The sequence below is a fragment of the Coregonus lavaretus genome (assembly GCF_964263955.1).
Source record: "Coregonus lavaretus genome assembly, contig: HAP1_SCAFFOLD_250, whole genome shotgun sequence".
NCBI classification, from domain to species: Eukaryota; Metazoa; Chordata; class Actinopteri; order Salmoniformes; family Salmonidae; genus Coregonus; species Coregonus lavaretus.
The window spans coordinates 617662-644769 of record NW_028161097.1 but is presented as its reverse complement, the minus strand read 5'-3'; the positions used below and the strand labels follow the sequence as shown (position 1 = coordinate 644769).

At 44.0% G+C, this 27108-nt stretch overlaps 1 protein-coding gene across 1 annotated transcript; it reads left to right on the top strand.

Annotated features, from left to right (window-relative positions):
• Nucleotides 1–1822: 1822 nt before the first annotated feature.
• LOC311121106 (large ribosomal subunit protein uL16) lies at nucleotides 1823–16860 on the top strand. The gene is made up of 6 exons (XM_084195637.1): nucleotides 1823–1992; nucleotides 6030–6088; nucleotides 8952–9059; nucleotides 9562–9700; nucleotides 11220–11382; nucleotides 16506–16860. Exons 1-6 carry the CDS (start codon nucleotides 1970–1972, stop codon nucleotides 16659–16661), a joined length of 648 nt encoding a protein of 215 aa, XP_084051763.1. The 5' UTR covers nucleotides 1823–1969; the 3' UTR covers nucleotides 16662–16860.
• The last annotated feature ends 10248 nt before the right edge of the window (nucleotides 16861–27108 follow it).

The window sequence follows — 27108 nt, the reverse complement described above, 5'->3', positions numbered from 1 at the left end:
TTAGATTGTTGACAACATGGAAACTATATTTCATCTCCAATGTTTATTGAAAACATAAATGCATTTGCACAATGAGCACTTGTTGTCTCTCAAATATATATTTACAGTTGTTGGTTAGCTAGCTAGCGAATTTTTGTCATTTTAGCATAGACTTGAAATCAGTCAAAACACTTCAAAACATGACATGGTATCAAGAACAAGATGAAACATGCTGAAATGAGTCTCGACTCCCCACATGGCAGTTTCTTGTCATTGTTGGTATCTATCTGGCCATCCAGAATCACAACAACACGCAGACTTCTGCTCAATTGAAGGTGCATCGTTTTCGTGACATTGTCAGCCAACCCATCTATGCCTCTTGCATGTGTGTAGAGCTTTGCTTTTGTTGCACTGGGTGATGTGCTGTCTTCTACTTCTCCAAATGGCAGCGGGCGTGTCGCATATAAACTCCTAGTTCCTGTAAAGATGCTGGGCAATGCTAGATGTGCAGCAGCAATGAGGAACCTCCTGTAAAGATGCTGGGCAATGCTAGATGTGCAGCAGCAATGAGGAACCTCCTGTAAAGATGCTGGGCAATGCTAGATGTGCAGCAGCAATGAGGAACCTCCTGTAAAGATGCTGGGCAATGCTAGATGTGCAGCAGCAATGAGGAACCTCCTGTAAAGATGCTGGGCAATGCTAGATGTGCAGCAGCAATGAGGAACCTCCTGTAAAGATGCTGGGCAATGCTAGATGTGCAGCAGCAATGAGGAACCTCCTGTAAAGATGCTGGGCAATGCTAGATGTGCAGCAGCAATGAGGAACCTCCTGTAAAGATCCTGGGCAATGCTAGATGTGCAGCAGCAATGAGGGACCTCCTGTAAAGATGCTGGGCAATGCTAGATGTGCAGCAGCAATGAGGAACCTCCTTGTGCGCTACAAAACATGGATTTAATATCTTTCTGAATTTTCTATGGTTTTTGTAGACCCACCTGCAACTGAAAACGGACATTTCTAAGATACTTTTTTCACCAAAAATCTTTGGTTATATCACATTATCTGATATACAATCTGTAGCTATCCAACTTGTACCTTAGGGAGTAAATGTTATTTATAATAAGGGTTACATGGAGAAAATCTGACCTCTCTGAAATGCAGTGGTAGAAAAAGTACCCAATTGTCATACTTGAGTGAAAGTATAGATACCTTAATAGAAAGTTACTCAAGTAAAAGTGAAAGTCACCCAGTAAAATACTACTTGAGTAAAAGTCTAAAAGTATTTGGTTTTAAATATACTTAAGTATCAAAAGTAAATGTAATTGCTAAAATATACTTAAGTATCAAAAGTAGTAGTCAAAGCATAAATCATTTCAAATTCCTTATGTTAAGCAAAGCAGATGGCACCATTTTGTTGTTTTTAAAATGTACGGATAGCCAGGGGCACACTCCAACACTCAGACATTATTTACAAAAGATGCATTTGTGTTTAGTGACTCTGCCAGACCATAGGCATTAGTACTTTGAAGTATTTTTACTGAAGTACTTTACACCACTGTTCATTTTCTGCTACTGTAAACGACAGAGATGAACGATCTTGGGTTAGTTATAAATATCTTTGGTAAAAACTACTCTTCCCAAGATGCTCCACAATTGGCTAGTAGTTACGGAGGAAATTTTACTGCCTAAATATTCAATAAAACATTTACGATTACTAACCATAATTCAACTATGATTACAAAAGTGCTTACCCAAATAAAAAAATAAAACAGGTGTGTTTTTACCATATATTTTATCCAGGCGAACGCACCCATATGACGCACCGGAAGTCTCTGTAACTTCCTTTCCTCCATTCGGTGAGTGAACGGTGACATCGTGGTCTCTGCCGCTCTTCTAAAAATTATAGAAAATAAAGTATTTGTCCACTCTAGAACCCCAGCTACTTTCCATTGGTAATAAGTGTTTATTTGTGTTATTTCAACAGGTCGCAGCCATGGGTCGCCGCCCAGCCCGATGGTGAGTGTTTTTGTCGCGTAGTTTTAGCTCAAGTATAAAGTCTGACACTGGGTGAAAATACAAAATGGCGGATGTGTCTGCACAATGTGCAGCAATGAGCCAGCTAACTACATTCGCAGGGTTGCTGTGAAATTATGTATATGCCGTAACGTAAACTTGTGTTGTCATTAAACTGACTAGCTAGATGGTATGTTACACACTGTCAGCGATGTCTACGTCCCCGTCATATACCTAGTTAACACTAACTCCTCTGTAGCTCAGCTGGTAGAGCGTGGCGCTTGTAACGCCAAGGTAGTGGGTTCAATCCCCGGGACCACCCATACACAAAAATGTGTACACGCATGGCAAAGTCGCTTTGGATAAAAGCGTCTGCTAAATGGCATATTATTATTATATTATTAACTCATGTAGCTAGCTGGATTAGAAGGCTAACACCGCTAATGGCATTAGGTAGCGAAACTAGACGATGCAACTTGTGGGTGGCGCAACATACTTATATATGGAGTTTATTGGTGTCTTACATTGGTCTGTGATTATTGGTACACATTACACAGCACCTTGAGGTTATTCCCACTCAAACAAGAAAATTAGTTGGCCCAGACCAGAGCAGGACCTCAGGCCCCTAAATGGACACTGAAGGCTAATGTCAGTTGCATGCTAAATTGACTGCATCACTACTTGTCTTTGTGAGAGGTGTTGAAGGCACCGAACTGTCTGTTCAAACAGCTCAGACACCCATACATACCCCACAAGACATGCCACCAGGGGTCTCTTTACAGTTTAGAACCGAGGCCATGAAACTCAGTACTACATAGAGCCATGACTACATGGAACTCTATTCCACATCAAGTAACTCAAGCAAGCAGTAAAATCAGATAAAAAAAAAAATCTAATTTATACTCAGGACAACATGGACTGTGAAGAGACACACTCTAGTAACACACCCATTACAAATGTATAATACAACATTACAATGTTTTTTTATTTATGATGTAGGCTGTTGCCTTTTATGTAATTGTTTATTCCTGTCTGGACCCCAGGAAGAGTAGCTGTTGAATTGGTGGCAGCCTATGGGGATTCTAATAAATACTAAACAAGAACATGTGTTCTTAACTGCAGCTTATTAAGCCGACCAGTCTCGCTGCAGTGTGGTTCTGGTGTGCAGTGGCTGCAGACAGTGACTCTGTGGTTGTGTATGAGGCCAGCTGGGAGGTGCTGGCCCCTTTAAGGGACCGCTGAGACAAAACGTTACAATGTTTTAATTCTGCCAACTACTGAGGGTGTAGCTAGTTGACTATTTGCTATGTCTATTTGGTCACTTACAGCTGTAATGTGACCTTTTGAGCGACCTGACCAAATTCACAGAAATTAGTTATATACTGAACAGAAATGTAAACGCTACATGTAAAGTGTTGATCCCATGTTTCATGAGCAGAAATCACAGATCCCAGCAACTTTCCACATGCTCAAAGAGTGGCCTATTCCTTTATAGCCTGAATAACCTTTTCAATAAATTTAACAATTTACAGAATGCAAGAGAACAAAGCGGCACAAAATATCAAATGTTTGTCTTGATGTCAGATGATCTGGTCCATATAGCCGAAGCTATTTACATTTTCTATAGTGGACAATCCAGTGACTATTTTAAAAGACACATTTAGTCTTCTGTCCATTTGTTCTGAATATGACTTCAGTTTTTATGCCTGCTGGCTTTCTCCCTCCTCCCGCCGCAGTACTTCATGATCAAACAATGAATTTATCTAATGCCGTAAGTTCTCAAAGTTTTGAATAACCTAAAAACATGCTAGGCAATAATCAGGTAGAACAAACAATAGAAAGGTGGAAAAAATCAAAGGAATAGTTTGCCACAAACCTTACAGTTGAGCAAAGCTTAGTCTAAAATAAATTATTCATGCATCCCTCCTCGCTGTTGCGAAACAAACGGCCAAAAGCGAAATCCTACAAATTAAATAGCATTTCAAAAGCATTAAAGGAGTATTTCACTTTTACAACTTGATGTTAGATGATTCCTCACCCTGAAAGTAGTCTATGGACCAGGAGAAACTAATCCATGGTTCGGTTTTCTTTAAACAGCCACTAGAAACTTCAGCTAACTTTAGCCACCGCAAGTTAACAATCAATGGAAGTGATGGGGGCATGTGAGCATGTTTTTTAAATGTCAAAATCACCTAAGTAACATCAAACCAAATATGGAGTTGATTTCAGGTGATTTGGGCTTTTTAAACATGCTCACATCACTTCCATTGATTTGTTAACTTGTGGTGGTTAAGGTTAGTTGAAGTTTGTAGTGGCTGTTTAAAGAACTGAACCATGGATTAGTTTCTCCTGGTCCAGAGACTACTTTCAGGGTGAGGAACCATATAACATCAAGTTGTAAAATACTATTTTAAGGCAAGTTAATGTTATGGAATTTTCTTTGTAGCTCATTTGGTAGAGCATGGTGCTTGAAATGCGGTGCTTGTAATGCCAGGGTAGTGGGTTCGATTCCCGGGACCACCCATATGTAAAATGTATGCACGCATGACTGTCGCTTTGTATAAAAACGTCTGCTAAATGGCATAATTATTCCCAAATAGGCTAATAGTGTTTAATGTCCTGAAGCTTCAGCTTTCAAATAGGAACAATTGTGAGTCTTATAGGTGATTTCTTTATCACAACTTTTTTTATTTATTACGACTATTACAGGCAACAACAAGTGAAATTGTCAGACCACTTCAAGATGGAAAAATCAAATGAAGTCAAACGGGAACTTAGAGCTGAGCAAAGCTTATGAAGGAAACGAAGTGTAGAGTAGGCCTATTTCCATAGCTTATTATTGGCGGTGTATATGGAACCTTCCGGCAACGTATAGAAGCCTAGGCCTAGTAAGAGGAAGATTAGGCAGATCATTAAATAATGATTCTGTTCTGGGGACGGCAGAGTTGTGCTCTGCAGCTGGGCCCTTCATGGGGACGGCAGAGTTGTGCTCTGCAGCTGGGCCCTTCATGGGGACGGCAGAGTTGGGCCCTTCATGGGGACGGCAGAGTTGTGCTCTGCAGCTGGGCCCTTCATGGGGACGGCAGAGTTGTGCTCCGCAGCTGGGCCCGTCATGGGGACGGCAGAGTTGTGCTCTGCAGCTGGGCCCTTCATGATTTACAACAAATCACATGACTCACAACCAGTGAGGCAGTCTTGCACGTCGACATCTCCTTCGTGCCACAGAGAGGAATAGGCTATTTTTGTACAGATTTTTTTTTGTGTGGCTGAAATATATTTTGTCATGGTTAATCTCATCCCTCCTGTAGCATGTTTACGCCAGCAGTCCTTTTTTAGCTGTGTTTTTTGCGTTTGACCTTTTTGGGGGTTGGCCATTGTATATCAATGTTTTATGGGTACTTAATCACGATTGGACAGAGGTTGACATCGCCCAATCCTAGTACTGCAGACTCTGGTTGTTTGAGGCCAGCTGGAAGGTGCTGGCCCCTTTAAGGGACCGCTGAGGCAACATGCTGACTGGTTAGATTTCCTTTACACGCTAATAAACATGGCGTTCTCTGGAGAACTTCTGATCACTCCTACATTGTTGGCATTTTCCTGTGTTGAATGTAAAAGTAGCTGACACAACCACTTGACCAACCAAATTGTGACTGAGCCAGTAGCCTATAGTAGTGCTACTGTAGGTAGTCAGTTAGCTACGAGCCGCTACTGTAGGTAGTCAGTTAGCTACGAGCAGCTACTGTAGGTAGTCAGTTAGCTACGAGCCGCTACTGTAGGTAGTCAGTTAGCTACGAGCCGCTACTGTAGGTAGTCAGTTAGCTACGAGCCGCTACTGTAGGTAGTCAGTTAGCTACGAGCAGCTACTGTAGGTAGTCAGTTAGCTACGAGCCGCTACTGTAGGTAGTCAGTTAGCTACGAGCCGCTACTGTAGGTAGTCAGTTAGCTACGAGCCGCTACTGTAGGTAGTCAGTTAGCTACGAGCCGCTACTGTAGGTAGTCAGCTGACAATTGTTTAATTAAACCATCTGTCTCTCCCTTAGCTATCGCTACTGCAAGAACAAGCCCTACCCCAAGTCCCGCTTCTGTCGCGGTGTGCCTGGTAAGTTCTCTCTCCTTTACCTTGAGGTTATTCCCACTCAAACAAGAAAATTAGTTGGCCCAGAACAGAGCAGCACCTCAGGCCCCTAAATGGACACTGAAGGCTAATGTCAGTTGCATGCTAAATTGACTGCATCACTACTTGTCTTTGTGAGAGGTGTTGAAGGCACCGAACTGTCTGTTCAAACAGCTCAGACACCCATACATACCCCACAAGACATGCCACCAGGGGTCTCTTTACAGTTTAGAACCGAGGCCATGAAACTCAGTACTACATAGAGCCATGACTACATGGAACTCTATTCCACATCAAGTAACTCAAGCAAGCAGTAAAATCAGACTTAAAAATAAAAAAATACTCAAATTTACACTCAGGACAACATGGACTGTGAAGAGACACACTCTAGTAACACACCCATTACAAATGTATAATACAACATTACAATGTTTTTTATTAATGATGTAGGCTGTTGCCTTTTATGAAATTGTTTATTCCTGTCTGGACCCCAGGAAGAGTAGCTGTTGAATTGGTGGCAGCCTATGGGGATTCTAATAAATACTAAACAAGAACATGTGTTCTTAACTGCAGCTTATTAAGCCGACCAGTCTCGCTGCAGTGTGGTTCTGGTGTGCAGTGGCTGCAGACAGTGACTCTGTGGTTGTGTATGAGGCCAGCTGGGAGGTGCTGGCCCCTTTAAGGGACCGCTGAGACAAAACGTTACAATGTTTTCATTCTGCCAACTACTGAGGGTGTAGCTAGTTGACTATTTGCTATGTCTATTTGGTCACTTGCAGCTGGAATGTGACCTTTTGAGCGACCTGACCAAATTCACAGAAATATGAGTTATATACTGAACAGAAATGTAAACGCAACATGTAAAGTGTTGATCCCATGTTTCATGAGCTGAAATAACAGATCCCAGCAACTTTCCATATGCTCAAAAAGCTTCTTTCTCTCAATTTTGTGCACAAATTTGTTTACATCCCTGTTAGTGAGCATTTCTCCCTTTGCCAAGATAATCCATCCACCTGACAGGTGTGGCATATCAAGAAGCTGATTAAACGGCATGATCATTACACAGGTGCACCTTGTGCTGGGGACAATAAAATGCCCCTCTAAAATGTGCAGTTTTGTCACACAACACAATGCCACAGATGTCTCAAGTTTTTAAGGAGCATGCAATTGGCATGCTGACCACAGGAGTGTCCACCAGAGCTGTTGCCAGAGAATTGAATGTTCATTTCTTTACGTCGTTTTAGTGAATTTGTCAGTACGTCCAACCGGCCTCACAACCGCAGACCACGTGTAACCACACCAGCCCAGGACCTCCACATCCGGCTTCTTCACCTGCGTGATCGTCTGAGACCAGCCACCCAGACAGCTGATGAAACTGGGTTTGCACAACCAAAGAACTTCTGCACAAACTGTCAGAAACCATCTCAGCTCATCTGCGCGCTCGTCGTCCTCACCAGGGTCTTGACCTGACTGCACTTCAGAGGGCAAATGCCCACCTTCGATGGCCACTGACACACTGGGGAAGTGTGCTCTTCATGGATGAATCCCGGTTTCAACTGTACCGGGCAGACTGCGTGTGTCGTCGTGTGGGAGAGCGGTTTGCTGATGTCAACGTTGTGAACAGAGTGCCCCATGGTGGCAGTGGGGTTATGGTACGGGCAGGCATAAGCTACGGACAACGAACACAATTGCATTTTATCCATGGCAATTTGAATGCACAGAGATACCGTGACGAGATCCTGAGGCCCATTGTCGTGCCATTCATCGGCCACCATCCCCTCATGTTTCAGCATGATAATGCACGGCCCCATGTCTCAAGGATCTGTACACAATTCCTGGAAGCTGAAAATGTCCCAGTTCTTCCATGGCCTGCATACTCACCAGACATGTCACCCATTGAGCATGTTTGGGATGCTCTGGATCGACGTGTACGACAGCCTGTTCCAGTTCCCGCCGATATCCAGCAACTTCCCACAGCCATTGAAGAGGAGTGGGACAACATTCCACAGGCCACAATCAACAGCCTGATCAACTCTATGTGAAGGAGATGTGTCACGCTGCATGAGGCAAATGGTGGTTACAGCAGATACTGACTGGTTTTCTGATCAACACCCCTACTTAAAAAAAAAAAGGTATCTGTGACCAACCGATGCACAGTCATGAAAGCCATAGATTAGGGCCTAATTCATTTATTTATATTGACTGATTTCCGTATGAACTGTAACTCAGTAAAACCGTTGATTGTTGCGTTTTTGTTCAGTCAGTCGTTGGACGAAGAAGCAGTAAATCTATTTCTATGCCTTAAGTTTTTCATTTTTGAGTCTTAATTTTGGTTTTGTACACCAGCTGAAAATACTATCTTTGGTAATGGAAAATATCAGTGGTTCAGATGGTACAATGATTCTTTGCCCCAGGGGTTCCTAAACTCTCTCCTTGGGCCCCCCTGGGGGCAACATTTTGGTTTTTGCCCTAGCGCTAACACAGCTGATTCAAATAACCAACTCATCTTGACTGTTAGCGCTAGGGCAAAAACCAAAACGTTACCCCCAGGGGGGCCCCAGGACAGAGTTTAGGAAACCCTGGTGCAAAGAATCATTGTACCATCTGAACCACTGTGAAATACGTTTTCCATACCTACAAATATTGTATTTTCAGCTGGTGCACAAAACCAAAAGTAAAACTGGGGGGCCCAGGACAGAGTTTGGGAAACAGCTTGTTTTGTCACAAAATGAAATTAGGTAACCTCTTAGAACCAGGAAATGGAGGAGTGATTTCTGCATAGTGCACCTTTTTTAAAGACATTCAGAACATCATGAACTATTTAACCTCTCCTGTCTCCTCTCTGTAGATCCTAAGATCAGGATCTTTGACCTGGGCAGGAAGAAGGCCAGGGTGGATGAGTTCCCTCTGTGTGGTCACATGGTCTCTGACGAGTACGAGCAGCTGTCCTCCGAAGGTGAGGGGGCTGGGGTATCTCTGGAGACAGTCACCTTCTCTGACCCACACACACACACAGACCAGGCACATACTCACTCACTCACTCACAATGTTACACACACATTGTCTTCTGAAATGCAAGGTCAGATCACCATGTCGCATTGATGTACTTTCCATATCTCCCATCTTTCCTCTGGAGGCAGCCTGTCTGTTAACTCTCTCCTCTGGAGGCAGCCTGTCTGTTAACTCTCTCCTCTGGAGGCAGCCTCTCTGTTAACTCTCTCCTCTGGAGGCAGCCTGTCTGTTAACTCTCTCCTCTGGAGGCAGCCTGTCTGTTAACTCTCCCATCTCTCCTCTGGAGGCAGCCTGTCTGTTAACTCTCTCCTCTGGAGGCAGCCTGTCTGTTAACTCTCTCCTCTGGAGGCAGCCTGTCTGTTAACTCTCTCCTCTGGAGGCAGCCTGTCTGTTAACTCTCTCCTCTGGAGGCAGCCTGTCTGTTAACTCTCCCATCTCTCCTGTAGCTCTGGAGGCAGCCCGTATCTGTGCCAACAAATACATGGTGAAGACTTGTGGAAAGGACGGCTTCCACATCCGGGTCCGCCTGCACCCCTTCCATGTCATCCGTATCAACAAGATGTTGTCCTGCGCTGGGGCTGATAGGTACAGCACTCACTCTTCTACAAACTCCTAACACACACACACACACACCTGCAGCTTATTAAGCCGACCAGTCTCGCTGCAGTGTGGTTCTGGTGTGCAGTGGCTGCAGACAGTGACTCTGTGGTTGTGTATGAGGCCAGCTGGGAGGTGCTGGCCCCTTTAAGGGACCGCTGAGACAACCTTTACAACTTGTGCTGCTGCTAAATGTCAGACCAGGGGATTTTTTAGAGCAGAGGGTTCGCCGGGGGGTGGGGGGGGGGAGCAGAGGGTTCGCCTGGGGGGGGGTCTGATGGTCAGTCTCAGCAGAGGGTGGGGAGCAGAGGGTTCGCCTCTCGGTCTCTGCTCCGGTCTCAGCAGAGGGTGGGAAGCAGAGGGTTCGCCTCTCGGTCTCTGCTCCTGTCTCAGCAGAGGGTTCGCCTGGGGGGGGGCCTGATGGTCAGTCTCAGCAGAGGGTGGGAAGCAGAGGGTTCGCCTGGGGGGGGGTCTGATGGTCAGTCTCAGCAGAGGGTTCGCCTGGGGGGGGGGGGCCTGATGGTCAGTCTCAGCAGAGGGTGGGAAGCAGAGGGTTCGCCTGGGGGGGGGGTCTGATGGTCAGTCTCAGCAGAGGGTGGGAAGCAGAGGGTTCGCCTGGGGGGGGGGTCTGATGGTCAGTCTCAGCAGAGGGTGGGAAGCAGAGGGTTCGCCTGGGGGGGGGGTCTGATGGTCAGTCTCAGCAGAGGGTGGGAAGCAGAGGGTTCGCCTGGGGGGGGGGTCTGATGGTCAGTCTCAGCAGAGGGTGGGAAGCAGAGGGTTCGCCGGGGTGGGAAGCAGAGGGTTCGCCTCTCGGTCTCTGCTCCGGTGAGACTGACCAGAGAGAGGGGACAGTCTTTCACCTAATGGCCAAACTGGAGTCACATTGTCTGCCTCATGTTCCTAATGACCAGAGAAAGTGAAATATTCCTAAACATGAAAATAGACCGGACTATCTGCTAATAATAAATACAGGTCTATTGATTCCAGCTGCAGCGCGAGTGGTAGGAATTCAAACAGCACCTCTTTGCTGTATTCTGTGACTCTCTCTGGTCATGGTTTTAAAAGTTATGAAATCTCACCTTGGCTAGTATCAGACTTTGCTGTGGGTTGGTGGACGCTGTAGGCCAATGATTTGAGCTATCCGATTGGCCAGCTCAATAGGGCAGTTTGATTTAGCCACAGCTCTCCTGGTCCACTGGGTAGGTCGAGTTTTTCCCTTCAGATAAATGAAATAGTTCAAAATGGGAACACTTTGCCTACCCAACGCACAGGGCTTCTGAATCAACCTACTGTCAACCTACTGTCAACCTACTGTCAACCGCGCAAGACCAAAAAAAAGAGCCTTAATCGTTGACTGTTCTACAGCTTGGTGATCGACCGGTTGGTGACCTCTGACATCGAGTGTAGGGTGCCATTTAAAGTCCAAGATCATTACATGTGTTTTGTCTATAATTAAATGTGTTCTCTCTGTGCGTCCAATTCAACGTGGTTTGTTCTGTGTCTCTAGGCTCCAGACGGGGATGCGTGGTGCGTTCGGTAAACCTCTGGGCACCGTGGCCCGTGTTAGAATCGGTCAGGTGATCATGTCTGTCCGCACCAAGGCCAGCAACAAGGAGCACATTATAGAGGCTCTCCGCAGAGCCAAGTTCAAGTTCCCCGGACGCCAGAAGGTAACACACACAGGCACACACACACACAGACACACACACTGTGGATAACTGATCAAATGTGGTAGTGATCATTGTAAAGGTATTTAACCAAATATTTTTTTTTATGTAAATGAAATGTTGAAGAAGTGTCGAGACACTTTTTGTGATTTCACTTGGTTTTTGAAATTTACCCCAACCAACAATGGACTTCCTCAGGCATTTACATAAAACAATCTAGATTTGGTAAGTAAAAAAATAAGCTACCTTGTCCTTTAACCCTCTGCTGTCTAAGCCGGGGGGTTTCTACTAAGCTGTATGCAATGAGGTCATACCAAGGGTCATTTGGCTATTTGATGTAGAATGTTAAGACCCCTTGAAGTATCAAAATATCTATAAAAAAGGATTTGAGAAATTGAATTTGGCTTTACTGCTATTAGCCCATACAAACACATTGAATAACAGATAGTCCTTACTGCTATTAGCCCATACAAACACATTGAATAACAGATAGTCCTTACTGCTATTAGCCCATACAAACACATTGAATAACAGATAGTCCTTACTGCTATTAGCCCATACAAACACATTGAATAACAGATAGTCCTTACTGCTATTAGCCCATACAAACACATTGAATAACAGATAGTCCTTACTGCTATTAGCCCATACAAACACATTGAATAACAGATAGTCCTTACTGCTATTAGCCCATACAAACACATTGAATAACAGATAGTCCTTACTGCTATTAGCCCATACAAACACATTGAATAACAGATTCACTACATGGAACAACAGATAGTCCTTACTGCTATTAGCCCATACAAACACATTGAATAACAGATTCACTACATGGAACAACAGATAGTCCTTACTGCTATTAGCCCATACAAACACATTGAATAACAGATTCACTACATGGAACAACAGATAGTCCTTACTGCTATTATCCCATATAAACACATTGAATAACAGATTCACTACATGGAACAACAGATAGTCCTTACTGCTATTAGCCCATACAAACACATTGAATAACAGACTCACTACATGGAACAACAGATAGTCCTTACTGCTATTAGCCCATACAAACACATTGAATAACAGATTCACTACATGGAACAACAGATAGTCCTTACTGCTATTAGCCCATACAAACACATTGAATAACAGATTCACTACATGGAACAACAGATAGTCCTTACTGCTATTAGCCCATACAAACACATTGAATAACAGATTCACTACATGGAACAACAGATAGTCCTTACTGCTATTAGCCCATACAAACACATTGAATAACAGATAGTCCTTACTGCTATTAGCCCATACAAAACACATTGAATAACAGATTCACTACATGGAACAACAGATAGTCCTTACTGCTATTAGCCCATACAAACACATTGAATAACAGATTCACTACATGGAACAACAGATAGTCCTTACTGCTATTAGCCCATACAAACACATTAAATAACAGATTCACTACATGGAACAACAGATAGTCTTTACTGCTATTAGCCCATACAAACACATTGAATAACAGATTCACTACATGGAACAACAGATAGTCCTTACTGCTATTAGCCCATACAAACACATTGAATAACAGATAGTCTTTACTGCTATTAGCCCATACAAACACATTGAATAACAGATAGTCCTTACTGCTATTAGCCCATACAAACACATTGAATAACAGATAGTCCTTACTGCTATTAGCCCATACAAACACATTGAATAACAGATAGTCCTTACTGCTATTAGCCCATACAAACACATTGAATAACAGATAGTCCTTACTGCTATTAGCCCATACAAACACATTGAATAACAGATAGTCCTTACTGCTATTAGCCCATACAAACACATTGAATAACAGATAGTCCTTACTGCTATTAGCCCATACAAACACATTGAATAACAGATTCACTACATGGAACAACAGATAGTCCTTACTGCTATTAGCCCATACAAACACATTGAATAACAGATTCACTACATGGAACAACAGATAGTCCTTACTGCTATTAGCCCATACAAACACATTGAATAACAGATTCACTACATGGAACAACAGATGGTCCTTACTGCTATTAGCCCATACAAACACATTGAATAACAGATTCACTACATGGAACAACAGATAGTCCTTACTGCTATTAGCCCATACAAACACATTGAATAACAGATTCACTACATGGAACAACAGATGGTCCTTACTGCTATTAGCCCATACAAACACATTGAATAACAGATTCACTACATGGAACAACAGATAGTCCTTACTGCTATTAGCCCGTACAAACACATTGAATAACAGATAGTCCTTACTGCTATTAGCCCATACAAACACATTGAATAACAGATAGTCCTCCAAAACATTCTCAAGTTTGTTGTGAAGTGTCTGCCCTATATGTATGTGTGTGTGTCTGTGTGTGTGTGTGTCTGTGTGTGTGTGTGTCTGTGTGTGTGTGTCTGTGTGTGGCAGATCAGGGGGTTTGGGTCAAGACGTTTACACAGATCAGACACGGACAGAGTGTGATTAGCTCGTTTTCAAGGGTGTTTATTAATACAATAATCAAAAGAAAAGGTTAGGTCTACCCCATGAGATCCTCTCCAGGATACCGTCTCCAACTACTTCCCCCAGTCCTCCCCCATGAGACCCTCTCCAGGATACCGTCTCCAACTACTTCCCCCACTCCTCTCATCTGCTGCCCTTCTGGCCGCTTTATGGGCCTTGAGCAATCTGCCCTTAATTACCCCCCACCTCCCAATCAGCCCCAGTTAGTCCTGTCCGGGGAGCCCGGCGAGACCTGGCCCGTCCAGCAGATGGAGCCACTGCCTCCTGATGTATACTCCAGCCCGGCGAGACCTGGCCCGTCCAGCAGATGGAGCCACTGCCTCCTGATGTATACTCCAGCCCGGCGAGACCTGGCCCGTCCAGCAGATGGAGACACTGCCTCCTGATGTATACTCCAGCCCGGCGAGACCTGGCCCGTCCAGCAGATGGAGCACTGCCTCCTGATGTATACTCCAGCCCGGCGAGACCTGGCCCGTCCAGCAGATGGAGCCACTGCCTCCTGATGTATACTCCAGCCCGTCGAGACCTGGCCCGTCCAGCAGATGGAGCCACTGCCTCCTGATGTATACTCCCATCTGTTACCAGGCCTCGACGAGTCTCCCCCTGGTGGCTGACCTGCTGTACGCCACAAAATATATGTGTGTGAAGGAAAGATCAGGAAACATTTGTTTTTTCTTACATGTATTTAAACTAGGGCTGTCAAAAATAGCGCATTAACGACGTTAATTAGTTGTTTGCTGTTAATTACGTCAATTTTTTTAACGCATTTCACGCATGCGCAGTGTGACAAATTATTCAGGTCAGGAAAGTGGTTGGGAGCTAGAGGCGAGATGGAGCAAGGTGAGCAAAGTGGGCCTATTGACGGATTCAAATATAAAAAGAATGATGATGGTACAGTTAACAAGTACAAGGTTATTTGCAAGATTTGTAAGAAGGAGTTTCAATTTCACCGGAGCTGTTCAAGCTTGAAGTACCATGTCAACGCCAAACATGCGTTTGCTGGGCCGTCAGATTCAGCAAGTGGTTTGCGCCAGACCACGCTGAATGTTTGCAGGCAATTAACAAAATCAACCTCAGATAATTTGACCAACACAATAGCAAAATGGATTGCAAAGGATTGTAGACCCATTAGCATTGTAGAAGACTCAGGTTTCCTTGATGTTTTGCAAGTGGCGTCTCAAGACTCATTCTATAAGCCACCGTCAAGAGCCACAGTTATGAAGAAAATCCACGAGCTCTATGAAAACGAAAAAGAAAAAAGGAAAGAGGTCTTGGCTCAAGTAAATCATATCGCCCTGACAGGAGACCATTGGACATCAGTGAGTAACAACAATTACCTCGGAGTAACTGCACATTTAATCAGTGACACGTGGGAACTGAAGTCTTTTGCGCTGACTATATTAAAAACTGAGGAGCGTCATTTTGCGGAGGCTTGTAAAGAACAGTTCCTGTCTGTTGCACGTGAGTGGGACATCGAGGGCAAGACTACAACCATTGGGACTGACAGTGCACGCAACATGGTTGCCGCAATTCGACTTACACGCTATGAACACATGAACTGTGTCGCTCACATGGTGCAGAGAAGTGTCACAGTGAGTCTTGCTGACAGCGGACTCACTGAAAATTATGTATCTGTGTCCTGTTATTTATCTTTTGGTATGCATTTCAGAAAAAAAATGGTTAGGATTCAGGTGTAATTGCAAATAGTGATTAATCATGATTAATCCACTGAAAATTCTGATTAATTTGATTTAAAATTTTAATCATTTGACAGCCCTAATTTAAACCCATATTTTTGGCATTAAACAGTCTCCATATTATACTTCCATACCGGTGGACCTTCAGGCGAGTTGAGGCCTGTGGGCTTCCTAGTGCAAAACAACTGAGTCTCACCTTTCCACAGAGGGGGGGTCATATTAGTGTGTAGCCCAAACTGTCCACTCAACAGACAGGCGTTGGCAGATCGGCTGCACCGACCTCTGTGGAGTCCCAAGACGCTTGTTGGGGTTTTAGAGCAAAACTGAGAACACCATCGTGTTGGTGAGTCTCCTTTCCATAGAGGTCATAGTTTGTAGCCAAACCATTCGATTGTTGTGAGGAGACGGATTTTCAAGGTTTTCTTATGGTCTGACACGCCGCTCTGGCAATGCCACCTTTCACAGCAGATGTGCCAGTGTGACGTCGGCGGATGCGGTGGATTGAGACTCATCCAACGGATATCTAACTTACACTGACAGAGTTTTATGGATTGCTTTATTATGCTAATTCGATGTCAGACTCTGTGGTTTAAACGTCTTAAGGGCCAGAGGTTGTGTTTCTACATTTTAGTCATTTAGCAGACGCTCTTATCCAGAGCGACTTACAGTGAGTGAGTGCATACATTTTCATACTGGCCCCCCGTGGGAAACGAACCCACAACCCTGGCGTTGCAAGCGCCATGCTCTACCAACTGAGCTACAGGGGACTATACTAAGCTAACATTCATTTACACACTGGGAAACATGACTGTCTGTAGAGGACCTCTGATCACTCTCACCTCTCCCTCTCCCTCTCTCAGATCCACATGTCCAAGAAGTACGGCTTCACTAAGTTCAACGCGGTGGACTTTGATCAAATGATGGCTGAGAAGCGTGTTATTCCTGATGGCTGTGGGGTGAAGTACATCCCCTCGACTGGCCCCCTGGCTCGCTGGAAGAAGATTCACGCCATCTAGCCCCTCGACTGGCCCCCTGGCTCGCTGGAAGAAGATTCACGCCATCTAGACACCCAACTACACAGTGACTGTCTAGACAGGCTTTTAACATCCCGCAGGATAGGATGCCTGTCTGGTCCTTGGCTGCACAAGAGGTCCGACATGGTGAAGGAATCAATCTGAATAGTCAGCAAATAAACGTGCATATTTGAATATTGAACTGCCTGGTCTTCTTATTGTGCATTTCACTGCTGATTCTGTGATTTCAGATGAGGGGATGACTTGGAAGGTTAGAATTTATAATGATTGGTATTTTCGACCAAAATATTAACTAGGAACGCCAGTACTGTACATTTAAGTACTACCAGTGGTGATTTTAGTGGGGCAATCTTGGTGGGGTGAACTCCCCCAATTTCTTTGGGGGGGATGCATGCCAGCAAAGTCACAACACTAAACAATACATTAATTGCACTATAACGGTGTCCACAAACTGTTAGGGCCTCCATAAAGCTGTCCCAACAGCAGAGCTTTCCTTTCAGCTCCATGGAGTGAATCCTTACCACCGCTCCACCTGGCTATCAGCGGAGCCTTGTCTGGCAGCGAAACAGTTCATTCAGCCTCATTTACTGCCTTTAAAAAAAACATAGCTGATATGGCTGACTTGCTTAAACAAATGTGGTTTTTACTGACAATTTGAGGTATGGCATAGTTTGTACAAGGAACGATGAGCGAATAAGAGGTAATCCGTAATTTCGATTAAGACGTTAATGAGCGAGCTAGGACGGACGTAGTCAGAACCAGTTCAGCACTTTCGAAATGTACAGCGACAGAATTCAGAAGATGGGCCGTTCTTGCAGTGTTCTCCCTGTACACCAAGTCAGAACCGTAGGATAAATAAAGGGGGCATATAAGCAGACAATGAAAGCTCTTACAATATTCGATGATGACATTTCTCTAAAACAGGCTATAGGCTACATGTGCACCACCAAGTCAGAACAGTAGGCTAAGTTATGAGGGGGAAAGAGACCCAATTATTAGGGTGAGGCACATGGGCTACTAACAGCTTACTACACAACATACACTTAGTATTACTTTCTTAGATGCATATTACATCATTTATGCAGCAGCATACAATACATTGTTGGACTCCCCTTGTTGTGCTGTGCTCACTTGAACAGGAAGGCGGCGCGGCGATCCTTGTGGGAAAATGTCATGTCTGGCATTCTCTGGATTTATGGTGCTTTCAAGACAACTGGGAACTCTGGGGGGGGGGGACAAGGTCAAATCATGACGTCCGTGATCTTCAGGTCGGAGCTCTAGAAAGAGGCTCGAGTTTCCGAGTTGGATGACCGTTCAAAATGTATTTTCCCAGTCTGAGTTTGTTTTTTTTCTGAGTTCCCAGTTGTCTTGAACTCACTGAAGTCAGATTTCCCAGTTCAGAGTTTTGAATGTGGCAGAAGTCATGCTGGACTGACAACATGGCCAATGCATTCAACCTTTTCTGGCTGATGGTGTTGAACGTTCATCCTTTTAAGCTTGGAAAAGAGGCCCTTAAACCCAGACTTGGACCACACAGCCACTCCACTGAATAGCAGGCTAGTGATTGCTTTGCAATGCTTGCAGTTAGCCACTGATTCCTTCCAAACCACTCATTGTTGAATTTGCGATTTCCATCTTGTTGTGTAATGTTTATGTCCAATGGCCGATGAGCACCAATACGTTTTATCTATAATTTCTCTTCATATGACAAGGATTGAAAAGGATTTGCCAGTAGATTGTCAACCTGACTCATGATGGTGACTGCTTGCTAGTTAAGATTTTGAAAGTATGATGTTGGCATGTCAAAGCTAGATATAATGTGATTTGATATTTTATCTGTGGCCAATGACCTTGAGCCTTCTTGGATGGGCACTTCCAATGTAACTCTATGGCAGCACCTAAGGGGCTTGAAATTTCGAGCTCTCCCCGTAGATTTTGCGATGACGTAGTGTCTCCATGAATGACAGAACAATGAGCCAATCACGGCGCAACTAGAGCACATTACCAACCCCTACGCTCCGTATCCTCCGCTGGCTGCCCCACCACAACAGAAAGCACTGAGCTGGCTGCCCCACCACCACAGAAAGCACTGAGCTGGCTGCCCCACCACAACAGAAAGCACTGAGCTGGCTGCCCCACCACCACAGAAAGCACTGAGCTGGCTGCCCCACCACCACAGAAAGCACTGAGCTGGCTGCCCCACCACAACAGAAAGCACTGAGCTGGCTGCCCCACCACCACAGAAAGCACTGAGCTGGCTGCCCCTCCACCACAGAAAGCACTGAGCTGGCTGCCCCACCACCACAGAAAGCACTGAGCTAGGCTGCCCCACCACCACAGAAAGCACTGAGCTAGACTGAAACACCTGCATTTTGGAGCTGCCTTACTCAAGAAAGTAAAAAAGAGACCATGTGGCTTTATTAACCAATGATTTGTTTTTTTTAACATTGTTTGCAAACTGGTATGTGACATGTAGAAATGCCAAAGTAACATGCAAAACAGGCTACATAAACTAAATGTAGCGCTGCCCTGAATGACGGGTCGCCACTGAGTATTACTACCCAAAATGAGAACTGCCTGTTTTAATTTCTCGTGTGACAGCTTCTGAAGCGCCTCTGGTTGACACTTTAAACCTCGTTGACACATGACCTACAAGAACTCGTTACATTGCGCCGGATGACATGCATTTCAATGGGCGCGTCCACAAGAGTGGAATGGCAACGCCCCCTTGTGGTTGAAGGTGCAGTTGCGAGACGGACGCCGCGTACTCATTTTAGAATCTTTTCGTCGTCTTCAGTCCGTCAAAGAACAGGAAGTTACCAAACCACAGATGAAAATTGGCTCGCTATAAAGTTGGAGAAACAAGTTGAGGAAAAAGTAAACAAAACTTGCTATCACCTGAAACAATACATTTATCCTGTCTTGAATGAAAAGGTCATTTTGCAATCTCCCAAAATAATTGCGATCTCTGACTGAAGGGCTCCATCTTGCGTTACAAACGCTGCAATTGTCTGTTCAGTAGCGGGGCAAGACTAGCGTGAAGATGACATACTGCGTAAGGGCATTATAGACGGGTGGGTAGTTTAGCAGCAAACCTGATGCGTGCACACCTGTGGAGCAAAACAGATGGAGTTTAGAATCAAAGGATTAACATGTCAACTCTTTCTTCATCTTTATTGAATACATAAATGCATTTACACGAGCACATCGTTACCGGTTAGCTAGTGAGTGAATTTCAGCTATATTAGCATTGACATGGAACCAGTCAAAACACCTCAAAACAAGACGTGGTATCAAGAACAAGAGGAAACGAGACACGATTCCCCCATGGCAGTGCTGCCAACTCCTCAGTAAGGAAAGCAGCTATTGGCTGTCCTAAAAGTTGCTAGAAGTCGCTAAATGACGTCATCACCTAATTTGCATAATTGGCCATGTGCATGTAATTGTGATGGACGCTGTAGGAGAGAGGAATAACGCTGTAGGAGAGAGGAATAACGCTGTAGGAGAGAGGAATAACGCTGTAGGAGAGAGGAATAACGCTGTAGGAGAGAGGAATAACGCTGTAGGAGAGAGGAATAACGCTGTAGGAGAGAGGAATAACGCTGTAGGAGAGAGGAATAACGCTGTAGGAGAGAGGAATAACGCTGTAGGAGAGAGGAATAACGCTGTAGGAGAGAGGAATAACGCTGTAGGAGAGAGGAATAACGCTTAGGAGAGAGGAATAACGCTGTAGGAGAGAGGAATAACGCTGTAGGAGAGAGGAATAACGCTGTAGGAGAGAGGAATAACGCTGTAGGAGAGAGAGGAAAACGCTGTAGGAGAGAGGAATAATGCTGTAGGAGAGAGGAATAACGCTGTAGGAGAGAGGAATAACGCTGTAGGAGAGAGGAATAACGCTGTAGGAGAGGAATAACGCTGTAGGAGAGAGGAATAACGCTGTAGGAGAGAGAGGAAAACGCTGTAGGAGAGAGGAATAATGCTGTAGGAGAGAGGAATAACGCTGTAGGAGAGAGGAATAATGCTGTAGGAGAGAGGAATAACGCTGTAGGAGAGAGGAATAACGCTGTAGGAGAGAGGAATAACGCTGTAGGAGAGAGGAATAACGCTGTAGGAGAGAGGAATAACGCTGTAGGAGAGAGGAATAACGCTGTAGGAGAGAGAGGAAAACGCTGTAGGAGAGAGGAATAATGCTGTAGGAGAGAGGAATAACGCTGTAGGAGAGAGGAATAACGCTGTAGGAGAGAGGAATAACGCTGTAGGAGAGAGGAATAACGCTGTAGGAGAGAGAGGAAAACGCTGTAGGAGAGAGGAATAATGCTGTAGGAGAGAGGAATAACACTGTAGGAGAGAGGAATAATGCTGTAGGAGAGAGGAATAACGCTGTAGGAGAGAGGAATAACGCTGTAGGAGTGAGTAAACAAAACAAAAGTGAGTAAAAAAAACACCCTAAATATGTTTAGAACTACAAATGAACTTTCACCTGTCGATTCTTGTTTTTTTTATGTCCCAATTCCAACCCTCCTCCTTTATCCGGGCTTGGGACCCAAAAGAGACCCTCTGGCTGAGTTACTTAGTTTTTTCTTAAGTTTGGTTTTTAACCTTATGGTCCACTTAGGAGCCTACAACAAGTCACAGTAAAACATCAACATTTTTAACCATAACATTTTAAACATGTTTTTTGTATCCAATCTACATTAACAATCTAAATGGACCAAAAAGAGACAATAGAAAAAAGTGTCAATGGCAAAGTGAGGAAACGATGGTAACTAGTCTGGCCCTAATTCAGGCTAATTGTTGTTGTTTTCCAGAGCCCCTCCACACACACAGGCTGTGCTGGCTCACAGAAAGACTGGGTCATCGTCCTTTTGGTCAAGGCTCTCTATGGCAGGTTCAGCAACTGAGGGAGCTGACTTAAATGAGTAAGCAGCTGATGTGCCAAAAAGCTGCAAAACATGATCAGGCAGCTGGTGCTCATAGCAAGCCTCACCAGACAGCATCGAATGTACAGGATGGAGTTAAGGGTCTGCAAGGACATCCGATTTCTACGTTTGCTTTTTACCACACTCATCTGGCTGAATACTCTCTCGACTTCAGCATTCGAGTGTGGCAAGAGACAACACAGACACAGCAGCCGTGGCAAGTTCTTGAAACGAGTTGATATCAGCTGCATCCCTGAACTTCCAAATCTCACTCCAGAAGCCCAGTGTGTTTTTTGTCTCATTCCATTTACTAAGATGGATGGCACGACACTGCTGGACAATCTTGTCTATCTCTGCAGGGGAGTAGCCAAGGAGCTTGGCTATTTATTTATGTATTAGGACAGGGCCGCCTGTGAGTGCTTTGGGACGGGGGTGGGGCCGTCCACGGCAGCACCCGCTGCTTGTTGAGAAGAGTAAGAACGATACGTGCTTTCACGTCAGAGTCTCCAATAACACCAGAAAAAGTCGCTACATTTGTCGCTAGTCGATTTTTTGAAAATGTGTCGCTAGAGGGGTCTGAATACTCGCTAAATAGAACGACAAAGTCGCTAAGTTGGCAACACCGGATCTGGCCATCCAGAATCACAACACACTGACCTCTGACCACATCGTTTTCGTGACGTCGGCTAACCTATAGTCCGTTTATTTTATGTTCTTTGTCTAATCAAATATATGGCGTTAGTCAACTACACATCAGTGACGTCTACTGGTATAACTGCAGATTAATTAATTACATAGATGTCAAATGACCAGTTGAACATATAAAAATATATACATACACATATTTAGCAGATGTTATTGTGGGTGTAGCGAAATGATCCCTGTCATGCTGTGTTCTGAAATATAAAAAGTAGTGCATGATTGTCAAGTTTTAAAAGACAGGTTTTCATAGTCATAAAGTTGTATCAATAATCACCCAACTCTAATTATCCAATAATGATATACTTCATTTGTATAGCACCTTTTATACAAATAAATTGCAGGCCAAAAGTTCAGTGCAAATTTCCACTGAAAAGAACATGGTAAAAAGTAAATCGATCAAATTGATATTTATTGGGGAACTCCCTTTAATGTGGAAGCCCATAGCTGCCACCCAAATAGTGAGAATTCCGAGATATGTGTTGCTAGCGGTAATATAGCGCTCACTAGGCATTCATACTGAAAGCTAATCCAGGCTTGTCCCTAAGACCGGGTGCAAACTACACCACTTTCAAAATCCATTGCTGAGACTCATGAAACAACCATCTATTTTTTTGTCTTGCCAACGTAGTGGCACAGACGGGTGTTTACATACAAAGATTCTTCACTTGTATTCAGGAATCTCCATACCACGCTGTCTCACAAACCATGTGATTAGATTAACATGGCTAGAATGAGCTGTGGCTTTGAGCAGCCTCCAGCGTTTTCAGTCAGACATTCAGGCATGCTATACAGAGTAGAAATATCTAGCGAAGTAGCCAATACATATTAAATATCGTTGCTTGTGAACTTTAGTTGTAATGATTTGACGCTTTCGTTAAAGGTAAACGCATACTAGTAATCATGGCTCCTGCTCCGGAGTCTACACATTCTGGGTGATGTCATCTCACTGCCTTATCTGGTGAGCTCTTATTGGCTATTGCTGATCACCGTTCTAAAAACTAGCCGTTGCACATCTCTCACTACAAGAGCATTGCAGATTTTGTGCCGATAAAATCGAACACGTTTGAAAATATCAGGACGGCTCAAAGACTGGATCGGTAGCCATCAGATTGCATCTGACACGCTCGCATTAAATGAGCATCGGTGATGGCCGCGCTCCCAGAAGTAGGCAACGACATGGGGATTTTTTCTCCGATCTGAACTTGTCTGGGACAGCTACAGTGAGGGAAAAAAGTATTCGATCCCCTGCTGATTTTGTACGTTTGCCCACTGACAAAGAAATGATCAGTCTATAATTTTAATGGTAGGTTTATTTAAGCAGTGAGAGACAGAATAACAACAACAAAATCCAGAAAAACGCATGTCAAAAATGTTATAAATTGATTTGCATTTTAATGAGGGAAATAAGTATTTGACCCCCTCTCAATCAGAAAGATTTCTGGCTCCCACGTATCTTTTATACAGGTAACGAGCTGAGATTAGGAGAACACTCTTAAAGGGAGTGCTCTTAAAGGGAGTGCTCCTAATCTCAGCTTGTTACCTGTATAAAACACCTGTCCACAGGTCCTTTATAGCCACTCCCCTTTGAATTCAATACAATCTATATTTATTGTCCCCAGTGGATCTCTTGTGCAGTGTACAAATATATTTCTATACATAAAAACATACACAGCAAATATCCTGGTATAGATGGCTGCCATGTGAATAAGGATTTGGTGTTCAAGCTAGAATTCCATCAAACCTGTTAGTGTCTGTTTACAAACTAGTGGCGACCCGTGTGCTCACACATTTCCTATTCTGATCATTCTGGTAGTAGTAGGTTTTTAAAGTACATTCTGATATTTCAATGAGGTATTATGGAACTACTGCAATAGGTGTTTGATTGAATAGTCCTGTGTGTCAGCAAAAAACATGTTTTATTGTTACATACACTGGATAACGGTGCAGGGAAACGTTTTGCAGGGTCAGCCATAGTAGTACTGTGCTGGAGCAATTTAGGGTTAAGTGCCTTGCTCAAGGGCACATAGGCAGGTGTTTCACCTCGTGTTCATAGAGTTCTCCAATCACACACACTGGCCTTGTTCCAGGCAGACGCCTGCCCGATCTCACAACACCTGGATAGGTGTTTAACATATTATGCTAACTACACTGAACAAAATATAAATGCAACATGTAAAGTTTTGGTCCCATGTTTCATAAGCTGAAATAAAAGATCCCCGAAATTTTTCATATGCAGAAAAAGCTTATTTCTCTCAAATTTTGTGCACAAATTTGTTTACATCCCTGTTAGTGAGCATTTCTACTTTGCTGAGATAAGTAAGGAACTTGTCTGTCAGCCTTGCATTAAATAACATAATTGGTTAAAGAAAATTGTGATAAATAAAAAAGTATACCAGTTTCATTTAAGGACCGAATGATTGACAGCCGTCCCATATAGATTGCAAAATAGTTGGGAAGAGATTTCTGACGTACCGATCCCATGGCATAGTGTTTATGAACTGATACGCAAAACGACACCGGATTCAAAACTTTGAATTTTTCAATTGAAATTATTATATAAAATTCTTGCTACCAATATAATGTTATTTATATTGTGGATACAATCTTCCCAGCTCTGCAGATTTTGCTGTGAAGAGACAGAATCATTAGATCATTTGTTTTGGTTCTGTCCATTTGTAGCTTGTTTTTGGACACAGGTCCAGGAATGGCTAAAGGATTGCAATATTTACCTGGAGCTAACCCTGCAGATAGCACTACTGGGTGATCTGAAAAGTCATAGTCAATCGATCAATAATATAATAATACTTTTAGCAAAAAAAAGAGCACAGTTAGAAAGATATGGCATATAGAAGCAAACCAGATGGACATCATGAAAATGATCGGAGGAAGTTCAGGAGTAAAAACAAACAAAATATAATTATTGTAGAATTTGACTGTGTCCATAAAATGTATATAGTATGTGTGGGCTGGAAGTAGAGGCCTAAGCGTTGTTGTTCACAAGTTTACTCCAATTGGGGAAAGGGTGGTGGGGTTGGAAAGTAATAAAGGGAACACTAAAATAACACATCCTAGATCTGAATGAATGAAATAATCTTATTAAATACTTTTTTCTTTACATAGTTGAATGTGCTGACAACAAAATCACAAAAAATTATCAATGGAAATCAAATGTATCAACCCATGGAGGTCTGGATTTGGAGTCACCCTCAAAATTAAAGTGGAAAACCACACTACAGGCTGATCCAACTTTGATGTAATGTCCTTAAAACAAGTCAAAATGAGGCTCAGTAGTGTGTGTGGCCTCCACGTGCCTGTATGACCTCCCTACAATGCCTGGGCATGCTCCTGATGAGGTGGTGGATGGTCTCCTGAGGGATCTCCTCCCAGACCTGGACTAAAGCATCCGCCAACTCCTGGACAGTCTGTGGTGCAACGTGGCGTTGGTGGATGGAGCGAGACATGATGTCCCAGATGTGCTCAATTGGATTCAGGTCTGGGGAACGGGCGGGCCAGTCCATAGCATCAATGCCTTCCTCTTGCAGGAACTGCTGACACACTCCAGCCACATGAGGTCTAGCATTGTCTTGCATTAGGAGCAACCCAGGGCCAACTGCACCAGCATATGGTCTCACAAGGGGTCTGAGGATCTCATCTCGGTACCTAATGGCAGTCAGGCTACCTCTGGCGAGCACATGGAGGGCTGTGCGGCCCCCCAAAGAAATGCCACCCCACACCATGACTGACCCACCGCCAAACCGGTCATGCTGGAGGATGTTGCAGGCAGCAGAACGTTCTCCACAGCGTCTCCAGACTTTGTCACGTCTGTCACGTGCTCAGTGTGAACCTGCTTTCATCTGTGAAGAGCACAGGGCGCCAGTGGCGAATTTGCCAATCTTGGTGTTCTCTGGCAAATGCCAAACGTCCTGCACGGTGTTGGGCTGTAAGCACAACCCCCACCTGTGGACGTCGGGCCCTCATACCACCCTCATGGAGTCTGTTTCTGACCGTTTGAGCAGACACATGCACATTTGTGGCCTGCTGGAGGTCATTTTGCAGGGCTCTGGCAGTGCTCCTCCTGCTCCTCCTTGCACAAAGGCGGAGGTAGTGGTCCTGCTGCTGGGTTGTTGCCCTCCTACGGCCTCCTCCACGTCTCCTGATGTACTGGCCTGTCTCCTGGTAGCGCCTCCATGCGCTGACAGACACAGCAAACCTTCTTGCCACAGCTCGCATTGATGTGCCATCCTGGATGAGCTGCACTACCTGAGCCACTTGTGTGGGTTGTAGACTCCGTCTCATGCTACCACTAGAGTGAAAGCACCGCCAGCATTCAAAAGTGACCAAAACATCAGCCAGGAAGCACAGGAACTGAGAAGTGGTCTGTGGTCACCACCTGCAAAACCAGTCCTTTATTGGGGGTGTCTTGCTAATTGCCTATAATTTCCACCTGTTGTCTATTCCATTTGCACAACAGCATGTGAAATGTATTGTCAATCAGTGTTGCTTCCTAAGTGGACAGTTTGATTTCACAGAAGTGTGATTGACTTGGAGTTACATTGTGTTGTTTAAGTGTTCCCTTAATTTTTTTGAGCAGTGTATATATATATATATATGTATGTGTGTGTATATATATATATATATATATATATATATATATATATATATATATATATATATATATATATATATATTTGCAAGAAACAAAACATGGGGGATTGGAAGTGATGCAGACAATTACATTGATGGAAGTTACAATCTATCTGAAAAATTAAAGCTGATCTACCCCCCAAAAAAATGAATCCATCCACCTG